General features: G+C 39.1%; 1 protein-coding gene across 1 annotated transcript in view; it reads left to right on the forward strand.

The window, feature by feature from the left end:
- The window catches only part of LOC126473606 (F-actin-uncapping protein LRRC16A), a 517,910-nt gene extending 494,067 nt beyond the window's left edge, over positions 1-23,843 (forward strand). Inside the window, exons 33-35 of the mRNA XM_050100768.1 lie at positions 1,945-2,064; positions 9,753-9,859; positions 23,193-23,843. Coding sequence (XP_049956725.1) covers positions 1,945-2,064; positions 9,753-9,859; positions 23,193-23,327 — 362 coding nt within the window. The 3' untranslated portion in view covers positions 23,328-23,843. The remainder of the gene's footprint in view (positions 1-1,944; positions 2,065-9,752; positions 9,860-23,192) is intronic.
- Positions 23,844-27,555: the final 3,712 nt, after the last annotated feature.

Genomic DNA, 27,555 nt, shown 5'->3' on the forward strand with positions numbered 1-27,555 from the left:
GGTTAAATTCTGTCCTGAATATATTTCTCTACAAAATTTCACTTTCAGGTTTCACTTTTTTGTCTTCATGGCAAAATGTTTCATATATTTTATACATCACACTTGAGTACATCGGGAATCTTCTTGTATGCTCCTTGGTTATTGCAGTTCTGTTGACTGGAATTTTATTTAGGGCTCCTTCCTTCCCTGTTTGTCATTGGCAAAATGCCAGGTGGATTTGATTTTTTGTTAATGATAATGTTTCTTATCTTTTTGTTAAATATGTCAAGAGTTTTTTTCAAAAAGAGGTTTTCCACACTCTAAAACTGCCCAGTTTATAAATACATGATAAGTCTTTGTGTGTAACAGTTGTGATTTTCTTCCTCAACACAGGCTGTACGTTTACGGCACCATTCGAGAATGATGTCTGAAGTTCCCAGCTACCTAGTTTCCAATAATCTCTAAATATTACTACCCTATGCTCTTGGGGAATATTTTCATTACATTTGTACGTACACAGGTGATTGTATTCACGTATCTTTTTAGCCCCATGCAGCATCATATTACAGTCAACATAAGCCTGTCCTGTGTTCCTCAATATCTTCCTCTTCTGAGATTTCCAGGTGTGCTCCTTTTGTACCCTTTTTATCCCGGGCTGAGGTTCAGGGGGAATAGCATCAGCCAGAAAGTCCTCAGTTTGACCTGGTCTTTGTTCTGCTTCTTCTTCTGTGTCATCTAAAAATAGTGTGTACTAAATCAGGGTTTTTGTAATGGTGGCTAACAACATTGTGGTATCTTAAATTGTATTAAAATTTAAACACAATAATAAACACATTAGATATCTAGCTTCAGATGTATACAACTCACAGATGTAACATAACTGAAGAAGCCCCACTGGTTTCATCATCGTCATCACAAGGATTTCAATCACTGTCTGTATCAGAATCATAACCATCTTCAAACAGTGGTGAGTCACTGCTACTACTAATATAACTGTCACTGTCATTATTGGTATCGCCATTACTTTTTCTATTATCAGCCTTGGGCATAGGATCTGGAAATGACTACTTCTTTAAAAGAAATTCATACTCAATTTCATTGTTTGTTGCTACACTGATGATGCCTAAAGTTTCCATACCTCAACTGCTAGATAAATAAATTGTTACCCAGATATAAATATGTAAGCAACTGGAAAAAAATAGTATTGTAACAAAACGTACCAATCTTTTGTAGCTTAGGTTGAATGTTTTTCTCAGTCCCATTCATTGTATACAAACGATGTATTTACAAATACTTTGTATGAAACGCCCAAATGTGACTAATCACACCACCAAAGGGTCACGTGTCAGCCAGTGTTGTACAGAAGATAATGTGGTGACGTGCTTTGTCACTAGCACTGATGTCTGCTTCCACGAACAGAATCTATTGCACTGTTTAGTGGTAAAGGGGTCCTAGTGATATTGGACCTCTAGTGAACCACTGTTTAACTACAACACACCAAGTAGTCAAGAGGCTTCATGCTAGATGGCACGTACTGTTGATAAAATCACTAGGATCACTTTACCACGAAACAGATTAGTATTATCACGTCCCATTCCTGTAATTAACCCATTTTTGTCAAAAATGTTACTTAGACCCCTTGACCTCTGGGGTCATCATATGTCATGTATGTTGCTGCTCTTATAAAACTGTGAATTCTTCATTTTATTTAGATATCCACGTACCTGGTTAAGTAAATGAAGGCGTTGCAAAAAACCAGACGAGTAAATGAAACCCACTTGCCGTACATCCAAATTGACTACCTTAACCATATAAGTGAGGCTGAGAGGCCACATCTTTGAATATTGGTTTCCCTTGTGTTTTTACTGTTTGTTTGTGATGTTGCAAGTAAAATTTCCACAGTGCTGCATGAAATGTAATGGTTCTGTAAAATTATATATTTTAGAAGAGTGTTATTTTTTTCAGGAGGAGGTTGCAGTGCTGGAACCACAGTGCCTGAGAAACGATCAGTGAGGGAGCTAGCTGCCAGCTTAGACAAACAAGGTTCGGGTGGCAGGACCGGCTCCTCACACAGCACAGAATCAGGTAAGGCAAGGTGGTGTGAAAACTGCATTCAGCAATTCCATTCAGTTGAAGACCTCTTCACTCAGCTGAGATTAACAGGCAATTCATTCTGTAATGTGTAAGAATACTCTACTGGATGAAATTAAAGTTGCTTTACTACCTTCAGTAGTCTTAAAAAGAGTGCTGTTACTATTAGTAGCAAATTGGTCTACTACTACTGCTGCTGCTGCTGCTGCCACCACCACCACCACCACCACCACCACCACCACAAATGGGAATATTAATATTAATAAAATGTGTGCCTGGTGTGGTGGCTAATTGCCAGACTACAAATCCAAAGGCTCAGGATTTAATCACAAGTCAGTGATAGGACTCTTTCTGTCATATACCACTTCTTTCATCTTTGCAAAGAGTTTTCTTAATGTGAAAAATGTCAAGTTGTACTGTGGTTTCAAGTCTGTCGTAGGTCCTTATAATTGGCTGTGAAAGTCAATTTGTTGGTATGAGGCAGGCAGGAGCATATCACCTACAATAAGACCATACCTAGTAAAGCACTTTGGTCTTGAGACATACCTTGTGGTTGAGATCAACTGTAGCTGTAGATGGTGATGGTGGTGATTATTCCATTTTCTCATAGAGGTACTGAACTATGTTCTAAAATGGAAAATTATACACTCAGTTCAGTAATAAATGTAAAAAATTGGTGAGGAATCAACGATTGATATTTAATAATTGAAATGCAGCTACTTCATGCATGTTGAAGTGTACTGAATAATACTGGTATTGAACTGAGTATTCGTGGAAGAAGAACATTGATTATGCTGTTTGTTGGTGACTTTCAAAGTTCTGGAAATAGTATTATGATAATTTAGACTTAAGAGATATACCATAACTTTCCTTTAAAGTAATGATTTGTAGGTCTAATTCAACCTAAAGGTACTATTCCAACATTTTAAGCATACTGTTACTTTCTGTTGCTGCTGCAAGCTCTGAAAACCCAAATATTTAGATAATAGTACTATGCACAACTCATATCCATAAAGAACGTTTTGAAACCTGGATTGCCACCAGTAATTGTAAACATTGGCAACATTGGAAGAGCCACAAAATAATGTGATGCAATGTGTACCTTGTAAAATTCATGGTGATGTATCTGTAGAGAAGTTAAATGATTAAATCTCAGTACACTTGCCAGATATAACAATACTTCAATGAGTACTGTGGGCATTAATGACTAATAGAAGAAATTGAAAGGACCATCATTTTCTTCACTCACCTCTCAGCCAAAAGAACGGAAAAAGAAAAGTCTAGGCAGACTATTAATATCACAAATTAGCACAGAACATAAATGGCTGCTGAATACATCTGAGAGGGCTTAAATAGCCAGAGGGAAAGACACTGCTGTGCTTGTTGTCTCAAGGAACAAGTTTTTGATATTTACTGTTGCATAGGAATTATACTTCAGGGGAAAAAAATGCTGCTACATGATTAAGGATGGTTTTGTTTCTAAGTAAACTCTACTCCTTGCATTTTCTCCTGGCACTTCAGATGTTTTCTTTTGCAGTATTATGGTAACAGTACATTAGATTGTCCCTGTTATACATATCTCGACAAAGGAGCCTTCACGGCTCCTGCTGGACAACTTTCCCTGATGTCTCATCCTCAGACTTCAGTACAACTACACTGCGACAGCTGTCTCAGCTTACTGAAAACTCCATGCCATCTGGAGAACTGTGTTTACCAAATACTGTCAGAAGTTCACATTTCAGCAGTGATGAGCTATTGCTCTCCAACATTATTGCTCTCCAACATTAATCTTTCATTGTGCTTTCAGTGTCACTTGTCAGTTGTAGGATTCATCAAAAGAAAGCCACAATAATGGATGCCCAGAAAAAGAGCTGCTGATTGTTTTACAAATTTAGCATATAAGAGAATACCAGAGGAATTTGAGAAGACATGAAACTGTAGTGTTGCTTTAGGATGGAGTTTCACCTAAACAATACAAGGCAACATTCGCTAATAAAGCTCTTGTATTACAACCACAGGTAGATGAGGTCCAGCCTTGAACAGAAGAATTTGACAAAGAGTGGACAGGATTTCATCACAGTGAACTTTACAGTTTATGCTGATTTTGGTGTCATGGCACAACACCTATACTAAATTTCATTGGTGTATGTAATACTCATGGTAAAGAAGAGCACTAATGCCTTGAAAAAGCCCAAAAGAAGAATAATAATGATGAGCAGCAAAGATAAAGAACAAGAGCTGTAAGAGAGAACAGTAAATGACATTGTTGATGCAGTGCTGAAAATGATTGGTAACAATAGATAAAATTGTGTATATAAACATTAGCATGTAGAAGCATCTGCAAGGACATGAAATGGGATGAAAAAAGTATGTGCTATATCAGATACTGAGTGGCATTAATAATCCTTTTCTCATCTGATTTCAATCAAGGACCTTTGCTTTACTTTATTTATAGCTATAAATAAGCACCCTGCATGATACAAACTTTTTTTAAGTTACTAAAGAAAGTTAGCTTATACAAATTAGCTGCCACTTGCATGCTAGTACATGCTTTACAAATATGTAAATACACTAAAGCACCAAAGAAACTGTTACAGGCATGCTTATTCAAATACAGAAATATGTAAACAGACAGAATACAGTGCAGCAGTTGGCAACGCCAGGTGTCTGGCACAGTTGTTAGATGAGTTAATGCTGCTACAATGGCAGGTTATCAAGATTTTGAATGTGGTGTTATAGTCGGCACATGAGCTATATGACACAGCATTTCCGGGGTAACAATGAAATGGGGATTTTCCTGTATGCCCATTTCACGAGTGTATCGGGAATCCGGTAAAACTTCAAATCTCGAACATCGCTGCGGCTGTGAAAAGATCCTGCAAGAGCAGGACCAACAACGACTGAAGAGAATTATTCAACATGACAGAAGTGCAACCCTTCTGCAAATTGCTGCAGATTTCGGTGCTGGGCCATCAATAATGTCAGCATGCAAACCGTTCGACAAAACTTCATCAATGTGGACTACTGGCACTGAAGGCCTATTTTTTACCCTTGATGACTGCATGACACAAAGCTTTACGCCTTGCCTGGGCCCGTCAACACTGACATTGGATTGTTGATGACTCTAAACATGTTGTCTGGTCGGACGAGTCTTGTTTCAAATTGTATCGAGCAGATGGATGTTTACTAGTATGGAAACATCGTAATGATACAACTCTGACCAGTGTCACATATGTAAGCATCCTATCTGATCTCCTGAATCCATTCGTGTCCATCGTGCATTTCGTTGCACTTGGGCAATTCTGGCAGAACACTGTGACACCCACACGTACAGAGTTGCTGCAGGATGGCTCCAGGAATGCTCTTCTTCCGCTGGCCACCAAGCTCCTCAGCTATGAACATTATTGAGCATATCTGGAATTCCTTACAACATGATGTTTAGAAGAGATCTCCATCCCCTCATACTCTTATGGGTTTCCAGTAATACTTCAGACATTAGTCGAGTGCATGCCTGTTTGGCTGGAAACTTCGTTTGATATCCTTTTTGTTGTGCCTACCTGCAACTCAGCATCTTTGCTATATGGTGAGTAGCAACTATTCTTTTCACAATAGTGTGGTTATTCCATCCTGGATTTTCCATTGTTTAGATATATTGATTGATTGAGGAAAATTATTTTCATTGTGTGTAAGTAAAGTGGCTTGTTAGGAAATTGTTTCCTTCAGAATTAATAGGGACTCATAATAAAGGAAACCACACAATAATATGTTTATATTGCTGCAGATTGCCACTTAATGTATACTGCACCTTCTTCATAGGTTTGTTTGTGAATCCAGAATTACTTTTAAGTTGAAGTTGTAAACTGTAAGGGAGAAGCTGTTTATAATCCTTTGTCATTCTTTGAGACTTGTGATATGTTAATTAGTTAGTTAATTAATCAATATTCCATAGATCATTTGCAAAATTTCCATGAAATGAATGTGTTTACAAGATATGAATACATGTTAATTTGAGCCTTCAAAACAGTTTCCCACAAATGTCATACACGTTGAGTCAAAACTCTTCTGACACGCTTTCTCCAATATCGATCGATGTTGTTTTGACATAAGGATGCTTTAAATCTCTAATGGCACATGACAATTTTTTTGGTATCTAATCATAATTACCTTTTGGACAGTATAACACCTTGAATACCAGCACATTGGCACAAATGAATGTAATGTGTATCTGTGTCGAGTTCACAAAGAAAATGTTGAATTATATTGTTAACAATATACATAAATGCCATCTCCCCTCTTTGCACTTTGGTTAGAAGGCATGTGACAATGACTCTACAATTACTATGTATGGGTCAGCGCAGTCGTTCTGTTTAGAAACACAACACATATTCAGTATTAGATGCATTTGCACTGCTGAGCAGGTATTCTCACAAGAAAAGTACTCCAGCTCAAACAGCTACAACTGAATAAAAATAATTTTAAAAAAACGGCAGTGTACCTGCTCAGACACACATTAAAGATAATTTTCTTGTAAAACTATGCTTTGTTTTATAATTGATGTTTGAAGAAACATTATCATCTAACAGACATTTATGACCATCAGATTCACAAGAGTCGTAAACGAGGTATTATTTGACAACAAAAACCAAGCATATGCTTTGAAACAGTAGATGTTAACACAAACATAGAGCCATATTTACCAATAAAAAGTTGCTATACTTTCTTGCCTTGTGTGCAACAGTATATGTTGACACATGCAGAGAGCCATATTTCCCAGTAAGAAGTTACTATACTTTCTTGCCTTATTTGCCATCAAAATGTAGATGTATAGTTTGACTGAAGTGATTAAAAACACAACTGATTGGAAAACTTACGAAAATCTGAATACTATAAACCCTGTAGCTTCTGATATTGCATTATTTCTTTGGGGTCTTGCTCACTCGTCTCGTATAGGTTGCGTAAAGGCTGCTGCGTTCTCAGAATGCTATACAACAATTCAAGCAAAATCACATTAATAGTTTTTATCACAAATAAGAAGATTGACAATACGTAACTTTGAATTTACAATGGTGTCGCCAGCTATGGGCACCATGCAAATAAGACAGATTCCTTTGCTATATATAGTCTTCATGCAAGTTTTCACACAGTTTGTGGATCAGTAATAACGGCTATCATAGTGCTCTCATTTATTACTGTGCTAATACTGTCCGGCCGAGGCTGGCAGGAGCGATGCTTATATTTTCTTCGGCTAGAGGGCGCTCCTGTCGTGGTGCGGTTCTTGTCAGCGGGCTATTGGCTGATGATGCTCACCACCTTCTTTGCTCTTACGATCTTCGTCTATGTGCCGGCACTTGTCGATACGCTGGAATAATTTTGGTGTACGTACATGGAAAGTGTGTGTACTGTTCAGTTCCACTCCTCCATTTGTAATGATGTGGACATTAGTGAGGTGTGGAGCTTTAAGGTTTCCTTGTCCACTTACACCTGCCATCGTTCACTGAATGTATCCAGTATTATGACAGGTTACATTTTTGGTTAACAATTGTAGTTGCTTTATTGGTGGCAATTGCTTCATTGGTATCCTTGCTGTGCTATTTGTTAACGTACGTCTTGTGACTCTTCTCTGTTTCCTGTTAATATAACTACTTTCTTTGTTGTCATTTGCTACATTCTCATGACAGATGGGCCATAAAGTCACTCTTTTCATACTTTTCTCCCACAGCATCAGAAAAAAACTTCATCCTGAAATGTCTTTAAAACAATATTCAATTAGGATACTACCTCAGAAACTGAACTTGTATTAAAAAGTATAAATTAAAGCAGGTTATTTAGTCACTATCGGTTCCTTTGTAACTGAGGAGATTAATATAGAATACAGTTGGTTGAAATTAAATGACAATTATAAGAAAACTTAAAGGATGTACCCTCAGAGATCAAATACAAAATGGTATCATAAGAGAACAACTTAACATATACTATATAAATGAGAAGTAGAGAAAGAATCAAACAATGGAAAATTGAGGCTGGAATGTAACAATATTATGAAATGTAATATGGAGACAACAGATCAGCAGAATGATGGGAAGAACAGATTAGTTAAACAAGTAATCAGTTTTTTTTCCTTCGTTGCTTGAAAATTTATAGTAGTATGTTCCATCTTTGCAACCAAATGAAAGACAGTTTGTTCTTTGCTGTACACATTTTGCTTCTTTTATGTGTGAAACATCTTCAGTGGTGATTTTCGAAGTTGCCAGTCCACGTGTGTGGTTGTGGAAATGTTTGCTCAGTCCCCATACTAGAGATGGCCCATTTCTGATGGTTTTTGTTGTAAATTTATTACAGTACTTTCTTGTACTTTTCTTTGTGTTTTGAATGTAAATGTGTTCAACACACAAGGAAATGTGCGAATGAAATGTTGTAATAAATGTGGGTGAAAAACGCCAGAAATTGGCCTCTGAAATTTGGGGACCGAGTAAACACACCAGCAGGACCACACATGTGGACTTTCAACATTGAAAGTCACCACTGAAGATGTTTCATAAATAAAAGAAGTGAAATGCATATGGCAAAAGGCAAACTGCCCTTCATTTATTTGCAAAGACAGAACATACTTCCATGGAGTAATCGTTCCTATAACTTATGGGCATGCAGCTGGGTGATGTTTGCATCAACTGCTGATGTTCCAACAGGTGAACACGCTGTCATTTTTGAGGTGGATTAAGAGACTATTGTCCATAAGAACCATGTATAGAGCATAAATGTGACACACACTTACAATAACTGAGCAAATCTGCCTAGGTACTGTCATCCTGTGAAATATGACAACATAGAGATTCTGGTGTTCACTTTCAGCAGTTGCTATAGTGTTATCAAGGAAGCAGCTGTGATTAAAGTAGCAAGTGACATAAATAGACACAGAGATTTTTTGCTTAAGTTCTACCTGGAATCCTGCTCTGCCTCTCCCTGGCCAAATTACAGAATGACAAAATTAATGCTACATACTTATCTGTTGTTAATTAATATTCACTTTCGATAAACATATCCTGTATTATGGTTCTTGGTGAGTGTAGCCTCACATACTGAGGTCTTAAATTTCTTTGCAGAGCACTCTTTCATTGCAGGTGTACACCTGTGAAATATGTGCTTGAAAGATGTCACCTGTCTGCATTCATGTAAGTTGTGTGAGCGTTTCGTATGCCATGAGAAACTTGAGTTTCAAGTAGTGAATTATAAACCAATAGCAAAAAGACATGTCATATGGCTGAGGAACAGGTAGTTTCAGTGGAGACACAACAGGCTGTAAGCTGGCTCCATGAAGTGAAGAATAATATAGTATCAAGATGTAGCCATACCATGTCCTATCTTAAATTCACTGAGAACAAATTTTCAGTTCCAACATGTAAAATAATTAATTACACAGGTTTTTTAAGTACAGTGGTACAAAGCTGAGCTTGTGTCCACAGCATTTGGTGAGTAAAAATTACCTTGCATTCAACATGTAGCATTGTCCCAGAAAATGATTGCATGAGGCAAGCGCAATGCTTATGAACTTTTTCTTTTTCTTTTTTTTTTTTTTTTTTTTTTTTTATTCTTTTCTTCTTAATTTCTTCCTATCTTGTAGTAATTGCTTACAGTATTTTTATTTATATTTGCTTTTGCTGAGCTATTGTCATTGTTGCCACTAGAAAATGTATCTGTCAGCTGCACGGCTGGCTCTGAAGCCCCTCTCCGCTCTCGCAACTTCATGCATTTGACTCGGAGAAGTGATGGACCATCCTCCACTGAAACAAAGGTAACTAATTCCTTTGCGTATGTGCTTCATTATCGTAGCTTTTGTAATACCAAAATGACAATAACTAACATGTTTAAGGCTGTATTCATTTCTTTTCTTTATAAGATGAATTTTAAGTGAGATGACGTGACTCTCATTACTTCTCTCCATTTTCTTTCTGTGAACAGATTTCTAATGTTTAGGTGTTAAGGCAGATTGAGAAGAAGTGGGTTGCTGCTTGTCTTGGGGTTTCTTCTCGTTCCATTTCCATGTAGGCAATGAGAAGGATGACTGCTCCCTTTTCTGCTTTACATTTCATATATTGTTAATAAGCACATGGTCGCTAGCTGAAAACATACTCGGATACATTGGTGGTGGTTGAGGGTAGGTTACTACTTTTTGGGTTTTAATTTAGCCGCAATTTACACAGTTGTTCAGAGCACGATTAGCAGAGTCTGCGATCTTTACTTATACCCATACTCTGTAAACCACTGTGAAATGGATGACAGAGGGTACTCCCCATTGAGCCACACATCAGATTTTCTTTGCATGCCATTCCCAAACAGACCGTGAGAAGAATGACTGCTTAAATACCTCTCTGTGACCTGTATTTATTCTAAGCTTGTCGTTTGGATCTCTACAAAAGTGACATGTAACGGGTTAAATATATTTTGGGGTTCCTCAATTAAAAATTTATAAGTACACGTTTGTGCCAATGGCCTTGCCACAATGGTAACACTGTTTTCCGTCAGAAATGGATGACAGAGGGTACTCCCCATTGAGCCACACATCAGATTTTCTTTGCATGCATCAGATCACCGATGTTAAGCACTGTCGGGCTTGGCTAGCACTCGGATGGATCACCGGGTCTGCTGAGTGCTGTTGGCAAGTGGGGTGCACTCAACCTTTGTGTGGCCAATTGAGGAGCTACTTGATTGAGCAGCAGTGGCACCGGTCACGAAAACTGACAGTGGCCATGAGACCGATATGCCGACCATGTGCCCCTCCAGACCTGCATTCGGTGATGCCTAAGGGCTGAGGATGACATGGCAGCTGGTTGGGATCGTTAGGCCTTCAAGGTCTGTTCGGACGTGTGTGTGTGTGTGTGTGTGTGTGTTTGGTTGTGTATATATATATATATATATATATATATATATATATATATATATATATATATATATAAAAAAACAAAGATGAGGTGACTTACCGAACAAAAGCGCTGGCAGGTCGATAGACACACAAACAAACACAAACATACACACAAAATTCAAGCTTTCGCAACAAACTGTTGCCTCATCAGGAAAGAGGGAAGGAGAGGGAAAGACGAAAGGATGTGGGTTTTAAGGGAGAGGGTAAGGAGTCATTCCAATCCCGGGAGCGGAAAGACTTACCTTAGGGGGAAAAAAGGACGGGTATACACTCGCGCACACACACACACACACACACACACACACACACACACACACATATCCATCCACACATATACAGACACAATCAGACATATTTAAAGACAAAGAGTTTGGGCAGAGATGTCAGTCGAGGCGGAAGTGCAGAGGCAAAGATGTTGTTGAATGACAGGTGAGGCCAGCTTCACACGTCCGTCCACATAAAACCCACCAACAAGCAACAGTACCTCCATTATGACAGCTGCCACCCATTCCACATCAAACGGTCCCTTCCCTACAGCCTAGGTCTTCGTGGCAAACGAATCTGCTCCAGTCCGGAATCCCTGAACCATTACACCAACAACCTGACAACAGCTTTCGCATCCCGTAACTACCCTCCCGACCTGGTACAGAAGCAAATAACCAGAGCCACTTCCTCATCCTCTCAAACCCAGAACCTCCCACAGAAGAACCACAAAAGTGCCCCACTTGTGACAGGATACTTTCCGGGACTGGATCAGACTCTGAATGTGGCTCTCCAGCAGGGATACGACTTCCTCAAATCCTGCCCTGAAATGAGATCCATCCTTCATGAAATCCTCCCCACTCCACCAAGAGTGTCTTTCCGCCGTCATCCTATCCTTCATAACCTCTTAGTTCATCCCTATGAAATCCCCAAACCACCTTCCCTACCCTCTGGCTCCTACCCTTATAACCGCCCCCGGTGTAAAGCCTGTCCCATGCACCCTCCCACCACCACCTACTCCAGTCCTGTAACCCGGAAGCTGTACACGATCAAAGGCAGAGCCACGTGTGAAAGCACCCACGTGATTTACCAACTGACCTGACTGTGATGCATTCTATGTGGGAATGACCAGCAACAAACTGTCCATTCACATGAATGGACACAGGCAGACAGTGTTTGTTGGTAATGAGGATCACCCTGTGGCTAAACATGCCTTGGTGCACAGCCAGCACATCTTGGCACAGTGTTACACCGTCCGGGTTATCTGGATACTTCCCACCAACACCAACCTATCCGAACTCCGGAGATGGGAACTTGCCCTTCAGTATATCCTCTCTTCTCGTCATCCGCCAGCCCTCAATCTCCGCTAATTTCAAGTTGCCGCCACTCATACCTCACCTGTCTTTCAACAACTTCTTTGCCTCTACACTTCTGCCTCGACTGACATCTCTGCCCAAACTCTTTGTCTTTAAATATGTCTGCTTGTGTCTGTATGTGTGGATGGATATGTGCGTGTGCGCGAGTGTATACCTGTCCTTTTTTCCCCCCAAGGTAAGTCTTTCCGCTCCCGGGATTGGAATGACTCCTTACCCTCTCCCTTAAAACCCACTTCCTTTCGTCTTCCCCTCTCCTTCCCTCTTTCCTGATGAGGCAACAGTTTGTTGCGAAAGCTTGAATTTTGTGTGTATGTTTGTGTTTGTTTGTGTGTCTATCGACCTGCCAGCGCTTTTGTTCGGTAAGTCACCTCATCTTTGTTTTTATATATAATTTTTCCCACGTGGAATGTTTCCTTCCATTATATTGATATCATTAATTTGAATCCAACAATTACGTTTGTTATTGTCACTGTTGCATTTCGAAATCTTTTCTGTCGTCTTATTTTCCTCTTTCTGTTTTTGCCAGTAGTTTCACTTTGTATTCACCTTCTCCTTTTTACCGTAATCTGCTATACTATTTTATCCCGCCTATATATATACTCAATAATACGTAACCCACTTCCAAACCATAACAAAAAAAAAATAATTTTTTTTTTTTTTTTTTTTTTTTTTTTTTTTTTTTTTTTTTTTTGCCGCTTTCAGCACTACCGCCGCTATAATATCCACCATTTCTAGTTCACAAACAGCTCCTTTCACCTTTTAAACAACCATTTCGGCCAGTTCTAATAACTTTCGCTTTATTTCCATTTCCGTTTTTCCCACATCACTGATCATTTATAGCCGCTTCCCACAGGTTTTAACGCCATTATTTCTTCGTCAGACAATTGTTAGCCTCATTTTCATAATCTGCCACCACAAAACCACTCCTTTTAATATACTACACGCAGTTTTTTCGAAATTTTCCCGAATTTCTCCGTCCTTTAACGTGTTTTGGCGGCAACACAACCACCTAACCTTTATGCACATCGTTGTCTACCAACCCAAGTCCAACATAGCCCAGCTGTAACCAACACCTTTTCGCCTTTTTTCATTCCAGATCTCCAGTTTCTTTCCGGTTCACCTTTATCTCTCCCCATATATTTTTATTTTCATTTTATTTCACCTCATGTTACACTTTCCACCTTCTAATACCATGTCACCCTCACAACACCCCCACAATGACCCCATTAAGTTTTATTTACATTCCCTCCGCAAACATGCCTTCGCCCTAGCCAGATTACGCTCGCATATTTTATTTTCTCAGGCTTGTCTGACATTTGGCATTACCCCCAAAGGCCTCACACTCAAAGTTCCCATCTCTGGCTGCAACCCTTCCTTCCATCAGTCCCTATACCAGTTCCAAACTGAACAATCCATTGCTCTCACCCACCTAATCCTTCACCTACACATCAACTCAGCCAATGAACACACCCGTCAACTCCTATCCTTAATAAAAGTCCTTAATCTTTCCTCTCCCACATCCACACCGGCTGTTCAGAGCATCCTCCTACAGGCCAACCGTAAATTAGAACAGCATGCCACCCTCCACCTCAAAAAACTATCCAATCTCCTGGTTTCCCACCTCCTGAAAGGCAACTCACTCACCCTTCACAACCTTTCCAGCAAACCTCAACCTCCTCTCATTGCACACACAAACCCAGTCTCTCCCATCTACTCAATCTCCCACTTCCAGCTCCACTCCCTCCAAAACCTTAAAATTCCGATCAACACAATCTGGAACCACAACACCCTAATTCAGTAGTTAACCTTTCCTCCAAACCTCTCTCCCAATCCGAAACCTCTGTCCTATCCAAAGGCCTCACCTTCAGCCCCACTCCCAGATTCAACCAAACAGCCCTCGTCAAAGATTTACTGTCCTACACTCGTACTCTCTGCTGGAAGTATCACTTTGCCACGAAGAAAAATGATCCTAATCCTACTCCTAATTATCCGACTCCTCAAGACACCATCCAAATTGAACCCTGCCTGGAACAGATCCGTCCTCCGTCACAGCGGGACCCACCTCCTCTTCCTCAAAATCACCCTCTCCAAACCTTCCAGGAATTTCTGACTTCCAGCCTTGCATCTCAATTCTTCTTAAAAAACCTTAATCCTACACCCAACATCACCACTGCTGAAGCCCAGGCTATCCGTGATCTGAAGGCTGACCGATCCATCGTCATTCTTCCGGCGAACAAGGGTTCCACGACCGTGGTACTTGATCGTCGGGAGTATGTGGCTGAGGGACTGCGTCAGCTTTCAGACAACACCACATACAAAGTTTGCCAAGGTAACCCCATTCCCGATGTCCAGGCGGAGCTTCAAGGAATCCTCAGAACCTTAGGCCCCCTGCAAAACCTTTCACCTGACTCCATCAACCTCCTGACCCCACCGACACCCCGCACCCCTACCTTCTACCTTCTTCCTAAAATCCACAAACCCAATCATCCCGGCCGCCCCATTGTAGCTGGTTACCAAGCCCCCACAGAACGTATCTCTGCCTACGTAGATCAACACCTTCAACCCATTACATGCAGTCTCCCATCCTTCATCAAGGACACCAACCACTTCCTTGAACGCCTGGAATCCTTACCCAATCTGTTACCCCCGGAAACCATCCTTGTAACCATTGATGCCACGTCCTTATACACAAATATTCCGCACGTCCAGGGCCTCGCTGCGATGGAGCATTTCCTTTCACGCCGATCACCTGCCACCCTACCTAAAACCTCTTTCCTCATCACCTTAGCCAGCTTCATCCTGACCCACAACTTCTTCACTTTTGAGGGCCAGACATACCAACAATTAAAGGGAACAGCCATGGGCACCAGGATGGCGCCCTCGTACGCCAACCTATTCATGGGTCGCTTAGAGGAAGCCTTCTTGGTTACCCAAGTCTGCCAACCCAAAGTTTGGTACAGATTTATTGATGACATCTTCATGATCTGGACTCACAGTGAAGAAGAACTCCAGAATTTCCTCTCCAACCTCAACTCCTTTGGTTCCATCAGTTTCACCTGGTCCTACTCCAAATCCCATGCCACTTTCCTTGACGTTGACCTCCACCTGTCCAATGGCCAACTTCACACGTCCGTCCACATCAAACCCACCAACAAGCAACAGTACCTCCATTATGATAGCTGCCACCCATTCCACATCAAACGGTCCCTTCCCTACAGCCTAGGTCTTCGTGGCAAACGAATCTGCTCCAGTCCGGAATCCCTGAATCATTACACCAACAACCTGAAAACAGCTTTCGCATCCCGCAACTACCCTCCCGACCTGGTACAGAAGCAAATAACCAGAGCCACTTCCTCGTCCCCTCAAACCCAGAATCCCCCACAGAAGAACCACAAAAGTGCCCCACTTGTGACAGGATACTTTCCAGGACTGGACCAGACTCTGAATGTGGCTCTCCAGCAGGGATACGACTTCCTCAAATCCTGCCCTGAAATGAGATCCATCCTTCATGAAATCCTCCCCACTCCGCCAAGAGTGTCTTTCCGCCGTCCACCTAACCTTCGTAACCTGTTAGTTCATCCCTATGAAATCCCCAAACCACCTTCCCTACCCTCTGGCTCCTATCCTTGTAACCGCCCCCGATGCAAAACCTGTCCCATGCACCCTCCCACCACCACCTACTCCAGTCCTGTAACCCGGAAGGTGTACACGATCAGAGGCAGAGCCACGTGTGAAAGCACCCACGTGATTTACCAACTGACCTGCCTACACTGTGATGCATTCTATGTGGGAATGACCAGCAACAAACTGTCCATTCGCATGAATGGACACAGGCAGACAGTGTTTGTTGGTAATGAGGATCACCCCGTGGCTAAACATGCCTTGGTGCACAGCCAGCACATCTTGGCACAGTGTTACACCGTCCGGGTTATCTGGATACTACCCACCAACACCAACCTATCCGAACTCCGGAGATGGGAACTTGCCCTTCAGTATATCCTCTCTTCTCGTCATCCGCCAGCCCTCAATCTCCGCTAATTTCAGGTTGCCGCCACTCATACCTCACCTGTCTTTCAACAACTTCTTTGCCTCTACACTTCTGCCTCGACTGACATCTCTGCCCAAACTCTTTGTCTTTAAATATGTCTGCTTGTGTCTGTATGTGTGGATGGATATGTGCGTGTGTGCGAGTGTATACCTGTCCTTTTTTCCCCCCAAGGTAAGTCTTTCCGCTCCCGGGATTGGAATGACTCCTTACCCTCTCCCTTAAAACCCGCTTCCTTTCGTCTTCCCCTCTCCTTCCCTCTTTCCTGATGAGGCAACAGTTTGTTGCGAAAGCTTGAATTTTGTGTGTATGTTTGTGTTTGTTTGTGTGTCTATCGACCTGCCAGCGCTTTTGTTCGGTAAGTCACCTCATCTCTCTCTCACACACACACACACACACACACACACACACACACACACACACAGTGACAGTTTCCTGTGAATCAAACAAATCTATGAGCATTTGTGCAACTGTTTCTTTTCATTTGTTGAGTAGATCTGTTGGGTCTAGTTGGTGTCATCCACACACTTGTTCCTTTTTCTAAGGTGGGGCCTATGAATGTTTTGTAAACAGTCTCCTTTGTGTACTGATAACATTAGCCCAGTTGACGTCAGTCAAATTGTACAAATACCAGGATGTAGCCATTTGTGGGGATATGAAATGAAATGACAACATAGTCTTACTCGTATGTAAAGCTGGTGGCAGCCTTCGATTCATTGGTAGGAAATTGGAAAAATCCAGTCACCTTACAAACAGTTTGTAAACCCATACTAGAATATTGCTCAAGTTTGTGGGACCCATGCCGAATAGGACTGACAAGGGATGTGGAATGTATAAAGTGAAGGAGAGTAAGAATAGTTGCAGTTTTTTTATTTTTGAGCCATGGAAGAGAGTCGCAGAGATGTGGAAAAAACTGAATGGCAGATGCGTGATGATAGACATTAGATATTCTGTGAATACATACTTAGACAGTTTCAAGGAATATAGGAATATACTGTATATCACACCTGACAGCATCCCGAAGACAGGATTAGATTAATTACAGGATCCAGAGAGGCATTTAAGGAATTGTATCCCTTATTGAAGGTTATAATGCACAGATATTAATAGGATCAGGAAGTTGGTTGAATTCAGAAGTGAGTAGTAATCAAATATTAATTCTGATTGGAATATTTATCAAAAGATTAGATTAGTCACCAATGGTGGTGGCATATTGATTGCAGTGAAGAATTTGATAATATCTAGTGAGGTTATCGTGGATTCCATATGTGATTTAATTTGGGTGAAGTTAAGCATCGAAGGTGGGACAGAAATGATAACTGGATGGTTTTATAGACCACCTGAATTAGAAGCTGTAGTGATAGAGCTCTTCAGAAAGGACTTGCAGAATTTCATGATACAGGGTACCTGGAACTTCCCAAGTATAGAGTGAGAGAGTCATGCTATCAAAACTGGTGCCAGAGGCAGGGATTCATGTGACATTATTCTGTAAGTCATGTCTTAAAATTACTTCAAGCAAAGATAAGACAGTGACAGTATATATGACAATGGGTGTTGCAAGAAATGTTAAGAAACTTGGGAAAATATTTTTGCTTATCAAGAGTGACAGGATACAAAGTGCAGTGTACCCGAGTAGTCAACATCAAATATTCAGAAGCTGGAGATGTGGAGCTCAAATGGAAAAAGTTTAAAAGCATCGTTCAGTATGCCCTCGACAAGTATATTCCGATCAAGGTCTTAAGGGATGGGAAAGACCAACTGTGGTTTAATAGCTCTGTTAAAAAAATTACTATGTAAACAGAGAAAGAGCTTCATCACAGATTCAAGAGAAGTTAAAATGTAACTGGCAAACAAAAGCTTGTAGTGACCCGTGCACTGGATTTATTCACGTGAAGCGTGAATAATTTATTCCTTGTTTTTGTTACCTTTTGTATGAGTTTGGTAACGCCAGCAATGAGGAGATCACTGATCTCGACTAGACTGTTGCACATTTCTAGAATCGTGAGCTCTGTATTTTAGTGCTACATACAGAAATAAGGTTCCATCGTTTAGTTTAACGTATTGTGGTTATTGTGGTGTTCGCATTATTTTTGTAGCAGGCATGGTGGAGCTGAATGAAGCGAAAATAAGTGTAAGGAGATCAATAAGAGAAGTGTTCAGTGGGTTTGAAATTGTCTGTTCAGTCACTCAGAGACCAAATGGCAAGTGAGAGAGAAGGCCAAAGTACTGAATTTGGTGTTCCAATACTGCAGAAAATTTTTGTTAAAGTTCATCTTTAAATAATTGTATGAACTTTGAAATGACAGATATTGAGATAATTGATAGCAGAATAAAAAAAAAAAATAAAAACAATCACTTTGTAATGGAAAAGTGTCAGGACCAGGTGAGACACTTGTAAGATTCTTGAGAGCAGTTGATCTGATGGAATCAATCTACCCTTATCGAAGGTTCTACAGAGATTATGTGAAAGAACTTGATCCCTTTCTACCAGCAGTTTATCATAGGCTGCTGGAGCAATGTGGGGTACCTAGTGACTGGAAAAAGTGTAGGTTGTTCCCATTTTCGAGAAAGGTTGTAGGACAGATGTGCATAATTATCAAATCTTTTGATCATGTATTATGACATTTTTGGAAAAAATATATACCCTCCCCAAAAATCAACATGGATTTCACAAACAGAGATGTTACAAAACTGAGCTCATCCTGTTTCTCCACAAGATCCACAGCGCTGTAGACATTGGCACTCAGGTTGATGCCTCAGGTGATCCTCGACTGCCCTGCAGCACCAGAAGAAAGAAAAAAAATTAATAATAATTGGGGGTGGTGAAGCAAGAGAGATAGAGCTTAGAGCTTATGGAGTATCGGACCAGATTTGTGACTAAGGGTCCTGCAGTCAAGACTTCCTTGCGGATAGAACTCAACACATTGCTCTTAACTGAACAAAATCAACAGGTGTAAAAGTAATTTTGGAAGTACCATAAGGTAGTTTCATAGGACTGTTGCTGTTTACAATGTATATACATAGTCTAGTAAAGTGCATCAGATGCTCTTTAAAGTTGTTTGCAGATGATGAGGGCTTGTCTGTAAGAAGGTAGCAATGCCAGAAGACAGTAGCAATTTGAAGAAGGACCTACAAGAGAATTGATGCATGGTGCAAGGTCTGACAACTAACCCGGAATGCAAATAACAACATATTGTCCATACATACGAAAAGAAATCTACTCTGTAGAACTACATTATTCATGTAAAATTGCTGCAAAAAGTAGCTACTGTAAAATATCTGGTAATATCTATCCAGAGTGGGTGTAAGTACAATGAACTCATAAAACAAGTAGTATGAAAAGGAGATGCCAGACTGAGATTTGTAGGAAGAATCATGTCATTCATCCACTGAAGAAGTGGTGAGCAAGACACTTGTTTGACTGGTTCTTGAGCATTGTTCATCAATCAGAGACCCATACAAGATAGGACTGATAGAAGAGAGAGAGGGTGAGAAGATCGAACAAAGAGGGATGTGTTACAGCAAACTCCAGTGGCAGATGACAGAAGAGAGATAATGTGCATCACGGAGAGGTTTTGTTAGTTTCCTGGAAGTGTCGGACAATATACTACCTCACGAGACGACATCAATGAGAAAATTTGATAAATTTAAGCTATTACATAGGCCTATCAACTGTCACTTTTCCCATGCGCTATTCACAAATGGAACAGGGATGGTGGCAGTCAGTTAGTGATACTAGAACTTATCTTCACCAAACACTGTCAGGTGGTTTGTGGAGATGTAGATCAATGTAGATCATTCTTCTTGTTTTCTGTATGTGAGTGGAACAGGAAGAAGTCCTAATAACTGACACAATGAGAAATAGTTCTAATAACTGGTAGACTGGGAAATACACCTTGTCATGCACTTTTGCAGAGTATAGACAGAGATGCAGATGCTATCAGTGCAGCAATGCCTGTCATTTCTACCTGCTACTGAAACCCTATAGTCATTTCATTTCACATCCTCATAAATTGTTACAAGCTGAAGCTTGTATGATTTGACTGATTCCTATTGTGAATCTTTGCTGTTGTAGTCATAGGATATTATGTTTTGTGAAGTGCAAAATTTTACAATATTGAATGTTTAAATCTAGTTACCAATCTTTTCACCAATTTGGAATCTTATCACAGCTGTGTCCTCTTTATTAAACTCAGTCAGACAAGATTGTAAGAGTGTCAGTATGGTATCTCAGAAGTGAAGTAATACTGCATGTAATTGATTACCTTAATCCATGGCTTTCATGAAGCCGTGTTAGGAAAGTGGAAGTTGGGTTTCATATGATCAGTATTTTTGGAATCTGTGCTGGTTGGCATTGAGTGGGTCATTCTGTTCAAGATATTGTATTTTAGCTAGAAACTGTTCTAAAATTTTACAGCTGACGGAGGTCAGTAAAACTGGAGGATAGTTTTGTGCATCACTTTTGCTGCCATTCCTGTAGATGTGTCCTCTGGTGTCATCCACTGACTGGGCACAGCTCTGTTTTCATGGATCTGTGGTATGTTGTAGTGAAGAGAATGGCTCTGCTGCAAAATCTGTAGAGAAACTCATGGGAATTCCATTGGGCCCTGAAGCTTTGTTTGGGCATATTTCTGTATGTTTCTTTGTAAAGTGAGATTTTAAATCAGGTTACATTATCTCTGCATTTATTTTCCTACCCTCAAATTCAGATCCTGTGTCATCTATGAGTCTCTGGACGCTAATTTTGGTGACACTGACTGCATTCATGTATGACCAGAATTTGTTTGGTTTTTGTGAGAAGTCTTCCCACATGATTCTGCTATAACAGTGATTGAAGACTAAATGTATTGTCCTGTTGACAGCCAAACATGTTTCATTCAGCATCTCTCTATCTGTAAACCTATGCTTTGTTTTACACCTCTGTACAGTAGTCTTCATTTATTTACAGCTACTGATATTGTTGTTGGTACAGTTGTCTCGTAGTCACTGACACAAGTTTCAGTTTGGGTGTTCTTAAAGAGATTAGGGGTACGTGTTGCCATTAGATGCAAAATACATTTCGGTCATGAATCATCTTCCGTGCCATCTGTTCTAATAATATTTTTGGAGACAACATATAGTTTTTTTGCAGGATGTATTTGCCATGCTCATCACTTATAAAACTGTAATTTTTCCTGTCAATGGATGGATGACTAAAGTCTGTTTCAGTAATGACAGTCTGATTGGAAAACCTATGTATTATCAACGTGACGACTAAAAGTTTTCATGTACTTGCTGCAAGGAGGAGAGAGGTGTTGAATCTCCCTGTTGAAATGGACCATGTTACAAGGTTTTGCTCACCATGCTACTGACTCTTGCCCAGGGATCTCCTGTGCAGTTTTAATTTCTATCATGGCAGATTTTGGTGATAAATACCCCAGTAGTTCATCCTCTTAATATGTCAAGATTTTAAACATGGCTGCAGCATCTGTTCTTACATTTACACCAAAAATCTTACTGTTGTCAGTATCAAATCTCGGACAGCTTTTAGTCCGTAGTCCGTAGTGTTAAGCGATCTCCACTGCTTTTTAGGAGTAATGGTTCCTCAGGGACTTTGCCAAGAATGCTTTGGGATTGCAAGTCATTTGCGAGGGACATTTATTTTGGTCTTACACTAGTACTTCAGAGTTTTGTTCAGATATTATTTTGTGGATTGTAAGGAGAGTTGCCTAGTCTGAAAAACCCCTGTATACATACAACACAATCAACTGTCTGGGGTTCCTACAGTTCTGAAACCCTGCGACACAAGGTCAGAAAATTATAGTTTTCTGATAAACTAAAAAATTTCTGGTTGTTTCAGTTTTGTTAGATTTAATCATGGCAAAATGTGAGTAGGTTAACTCTCCTGTAGTAATCCCAAATGCGTGGAATTTTTTGTCCACATATTAATAATACCGTGACATACTGCAAAGTCACGAACAGAATACAAATAGGGGAAGGAGTAGAGGTAACCGCATTATTGAAAATGTTGAAATTTCTTCAGACCTAACTTATACAAAACTGCATCGCAGTGACAATGTAGCCACGTACGTCTATTTGCTTATACGAGTTAGCCTTCAAGGAGGACATTGTCCGAAACATCAGCCACATTTGCAGTCCCATTTTTGTACCTGTTGTCTGATCAGTGGCTCAACTATACAGTCAGTAGTTACCTTTACTCATTCTAAATGTTAATAATATCTTGATGGCAGTATATGTTAACACGTCCCTTTATTAATAAAGGAGGTCAGTGCTGCTAGCCGTTGATGACATTACATACACAAGAATGACACAAATGAATAAGCTTCTATGTGTCTGCCTAACAAAAAATGTTCTATAAATATTCAGCTGCAGAAACCATTGAATTACATATGTACTAAACCAATGTGGAAAGCTAGTAAGCATTTGTTTGTTGTCAGTCATATTTATTCCAAAGTAATTTTTTCACGTTTCATCTGGACCTTTTGTTGATTATTTTCTGTTCATTGCTAGAAGACAACCTGCCAAATAAAAAGGAATAGTTATTAACAGAATAAAATATTGAACATTCACAAGTGTGTTATTGATTTGTTACTAATTTTCTGTCTGCTACACCAGCTCAAAACAAGCCCATTTTTTTAAGTGGTAGATCAGTATGTACATTTTTTGAACATTTGTAGTGAAATTTATCTTCAAATATAAAAGGTAGGCTCAATATTAGTAACTATGATATTGAAAAACTGCCTAACAGTAATGCCTGATAGGATTCATTTACCTAACACAATTTTTTTATCCTTGTTTTAAGGAAGTTCTGGAGAGCTCGGTTGAAGATAATGGGATACTTGAAAGGAAGATAGAAATTGTTACCTCAAGGAAGAAGAGACAAAGCTATGTGCTGAACTCCCAGTATGCATTTGACGAAGATGTAGTAGATGTCTGACAGCACTTACAACTTCAAAACATTATTTTTTATTTTGTGTACTGAGTTACATTGAACATCATTCCTCTTCCCCCACTCTCTCTGGCATATTGCCAGATGACTGATGTAAAAATGTTTTAGCTTATTCACTGACTTGTTATAGTTAAAAAGAATTTTATTATCAGTATAGTGAAAGTATTTTATATGCAGTAAACTGTGCGCTTTTTGGCATTCATACTGCCAGATCTTTTGTGTGTGCTTGTGTGTGTGTGTGTGTGTGTGTGTGTGTGTGTGTGTGTGTGTGTGTTTCCACAGATGTACTACACATTGTCATAACAATATCTGCAGAGCTGAAATAATATTATTGGTTTTAAATCAGCAATTTTTTCTGAGATATTTATTAGAATTTTATTTTTCATGGTTAATGGGTTTTGTAAATTATGATTAAAAGCCCATAGTGAGTGTTACAATGGAATGTTTATATTATCACAGTTCTAATTTGACTCTGCACTCATGGTTAAGTTATGAAACAGTTCTTTTACAATGACATCTAAGATGTAGTACAGAATTACATCCCTCTTCTTACTAATTCAGTTCCATTATAGGTATATTCTGTTTTACAATGTGAAGTGACGCTGTATTTCACTTTTGTTGTTTATTGCTCTCAGTTAATATTTCCCACCATGTCGTATTTGCTCTTAGAATTTCAGTGATGGTTGAATTCACAGTTCTATGATGGCAAACCTGTTCCTGTGGTGTTTTCACTCTTTCTTTTATTCTTGTAAGGGGCTGCTCTGCTAATTTTGGATCAACTGCAGAGGAACTAGCTTTTCTCCAATCTTTAACAGAGATTTTGTATGTGGTTACTAGGTACACCTACTGAAGCACTGGGAGGTAAATTTCCCCATTACTTTTGGCATGCTTTTTTCCTAATAATTGAGGTAAACAGTCCTAAAAATATTATTTTCTTATGTTATTATTATTATTATTATTATTATTTAGTAACAAGATTCTGTTTTGTATTAAGTATTACTTTTGAAACCCATGCAAGGTTCTTTCTAAGTGTTAGAAGTTGGTGAGTGTTCATGATAAGGGTTATATAAATTCCCATGCTCATTCATTAAGTTCGTTGAGTGCAGCTGATCATTGTCAAATGTGTGTTCATATTTCCCACTTTATTTTCATTCCAGCAATCTGTCTTTTCCAGCACCCTAATTGCATGATTGTGTAATTTTCAGTATTGATAAAGTGTTGTGCAAACCACAGTCAAAATGATAGAAAATATTCATCACACAACATATTTATGAAATTGTTATCATTAATTGAAGGTTGTCAAAGATAACTGTTTATTCATTTGATCTTCTGCCATGAGCCCAATTCCTGTGAAAAAAGGTGCATACAGATTAGCATGCTATTGCAGATAATTTATTGCTCTTTTGTCAGAGATGTCATTAGTCACTAATTGTGTAGTTAAGCTAAGTGTTGAATGATGTTGCAATTATTGTCACTTTCATCTTCTGAATGAGAATGACAAAGATCACTCAGTAAATAATGAGTATGCATTGGTACTGTTTTATTCCTGGTCATACACTTCAATTGTAGTACTGTTTCATATCAGTAATCACGTGGGCTTTTATTGTTATCATAACTGCTTCTAAAACAATGAAAATGTGAAACCCTTAAGCTGGCAGAGCTGCTGTAGCAAGTTCGATGTGCTATAGTGTCTCAAAAGATTCTTTCATTTTGTAACTTATAGAGGAAAATATCTGTGTAGCGAACAGTGAAATTTCATTGACTCTTATGCAGAAATTTCATTTACATTGACTTGGATGATCCTTCTACATCTGGTGAACATTATACGTCCATGAGGTACATATTTCTCATTACATACACTAATTATTAATTTTTTTACTTCAGTTATTACAATACAGCCACATAAACTCACTATTTGACAGATTTTTTGCCTGTTGTGTTACCATTGTATTATCTTATACTCTTTCAAGCAACAAATTCAAGGCTATCTACTCAAATGCATCCTTGGATACCTCTTTTTTTATGTCCTTGAACTTTCGAATGACTGGACGTGGTGTTTTGTATTGACTGACTACTTCCAAGCTGATTTCCGCATCACACTGGAACCATCTTGAAGTGCTGTAATATATAATAAAATCTACTTGTATTTTCAGTATTTATTTTGCTATATCTTAATTTAGCAGCTTTGTAGTTTGCTTCCTTGCACTTATGGGGAGGAGAAGATGGAGAAAATCTTTATTGCAGTTGTATCTTCATTCATATCTGGTCCATTTTTATTTGTGTTCTTGAGTGGAGTTCACATAGTAAACTGTTATTTTTATGAAAACCTACTATTACACAAAATAAATTTCACTAGAATGCAAGTAAAGCTTCATTTTGCTAAAGACTGTGAAATCCTCTCTATGAAGTGTGCACAACATTTGTGTTTTTGCTGGCAGTACATTCGCTGTGCCATTTCATGTCTGATCTGGCACTGCTGCAAAAAGTATTTTAATGTTGTCAGTGATACCACTACTTTGATGAACAATCTGGTCAGTGTTTATTGAAATTTTTGCAGTTGTTTTTCGTACCAAAATTGTTGTTAGAGTATAAAATCATCAGACTTCTTCTTTACATTGTTGGATTGCCTATTGTGTGACCATGCCCATTTCTGTGCAAAATTGTGCAAACATCACAGTAACAGGTTTCAGGAATCTGTGTAGATAATCAACAAAAGTTTTGCTTACAAAATTTTTACAAATTGTTTCATTTGACCAACCCTTAAGTGTGTGTTACTTACTGAACTCACTCACTGTTTTAAGTGATTTGTGTAGTAGATTTGTTCTGTTCTAGCAATATAGTTTGAGGAAAGAATTAACAAAACTATTTCCTGTTGTATTCTGATCCACTTGTATTCCATGGAGACTGTAACGAAATGAATTACAATGTACAGATAAACAGTAATCATTAGTGTTTAATTTTACATTCATTAGTTATAAGTGAACAGTCTGAAGTGATGGGGATTATGAAAGTTCTATAGAGTGAGTGATAGATAAAAGTTTTGTAGAGTGAGTGATAGATAATACCTGCTTCCATGCACTAGAAATTTGGACATCTTCCGCCACTGTGATTTAATTGCAGTATTGTCTTTGAATGTGTGTGTGTGTGTGTGTGTGTGTGTGTGTGTGTCTACTACAGGTAAACAGCATTCCTTAAATTTTTTGACTTGGGCAGGTCAATGAGAAGGAGTTAATATGGTCAGCAATCTAAAATAAAAAGGCACTAACATTTGAAAAGTTGGAATGGTTTGCATCACAGAGCTTTTTCTTAAAAAGGTATTAAATTGCAATGATAAATTCTCATGAGGATATAATGTACAGGGGTCATTAGATGATTGGCTTTGCTTACGTATTATTAAGCACAATCCTACCTTTGATTTTACTTTTCATTCATCAGAGCTTTTGATGTACCAGAATACTACTGTAGAATTGGTAAAAGGTGCACTCTAGACTCCACATGAACTCGTCAGAAATTGTAATACTGCAGTAAAGACATTGCCTACATGCTTGTGTTCTGCTTCCTCTCCCCTTTGTAAAAGGAAAAGAATTAACATACGTAGTTAAGCTTATGATGTCTGGGATATGTGGAATGAATATTTTATGTTCAGCATTTTTTGAAAATTTCATTATGTAAATCATTATATGATTGCAGATACTTTAATAAAAATTATATTTTAAGTGAGGACTTATATGGATCCCAACTTGGTTTTGTGCTGTACACTAATACATTCGGATGATGCCTAAGTAATCGTTTAAAATTCAGATGCTTTTGAAGGATTTTCCCCCTGATGATCAGTGTATTCCCAATGCAGTACCACAGCAGAGCAGCACTCACTATAACTAAGAGTTCACATAAATTAGCGTGTTGTGAGAACAATTGGAAGCAGTTGATGTACTACCTAGCTTGTACCATTTTGCACCATCACATGTCAAAAGAATGTACAGATGCGTGTTTTGGCAACTGTGGTACTGGGTCAGCCCATATTAAATCAACCAAGGATTTAGCCCTCATAGGTTAGATATTTATTGTTTATTTTCTGTACCAATAGAGCAAACAAAAATTCATACTGCTTTGATGCAAAGATCATTTGTTTTTCAAACTTGAAGAAATGAAATCTGCTCATTGTTCTGAGAGCGCATTGGAATAAAAATGTCTGTAAACTCAAAGCTATTGATGC

This window comes from Schistocerca serialis, chromosome 4 (genome assembly GCF_023864345.2).
Source record: "Schistocerca serialis cubense isolate TAMUIC-IGC-003099 chromosome 4, iqSchSeri2.2, whole genome shotgun sequence".
Taxonomy (NCBI): Eukaryota; Metazoa; Arthropoda; class Insecta; order Orthoptera; family Acrididae; genus Schistocerca; species Schistocerca serialis.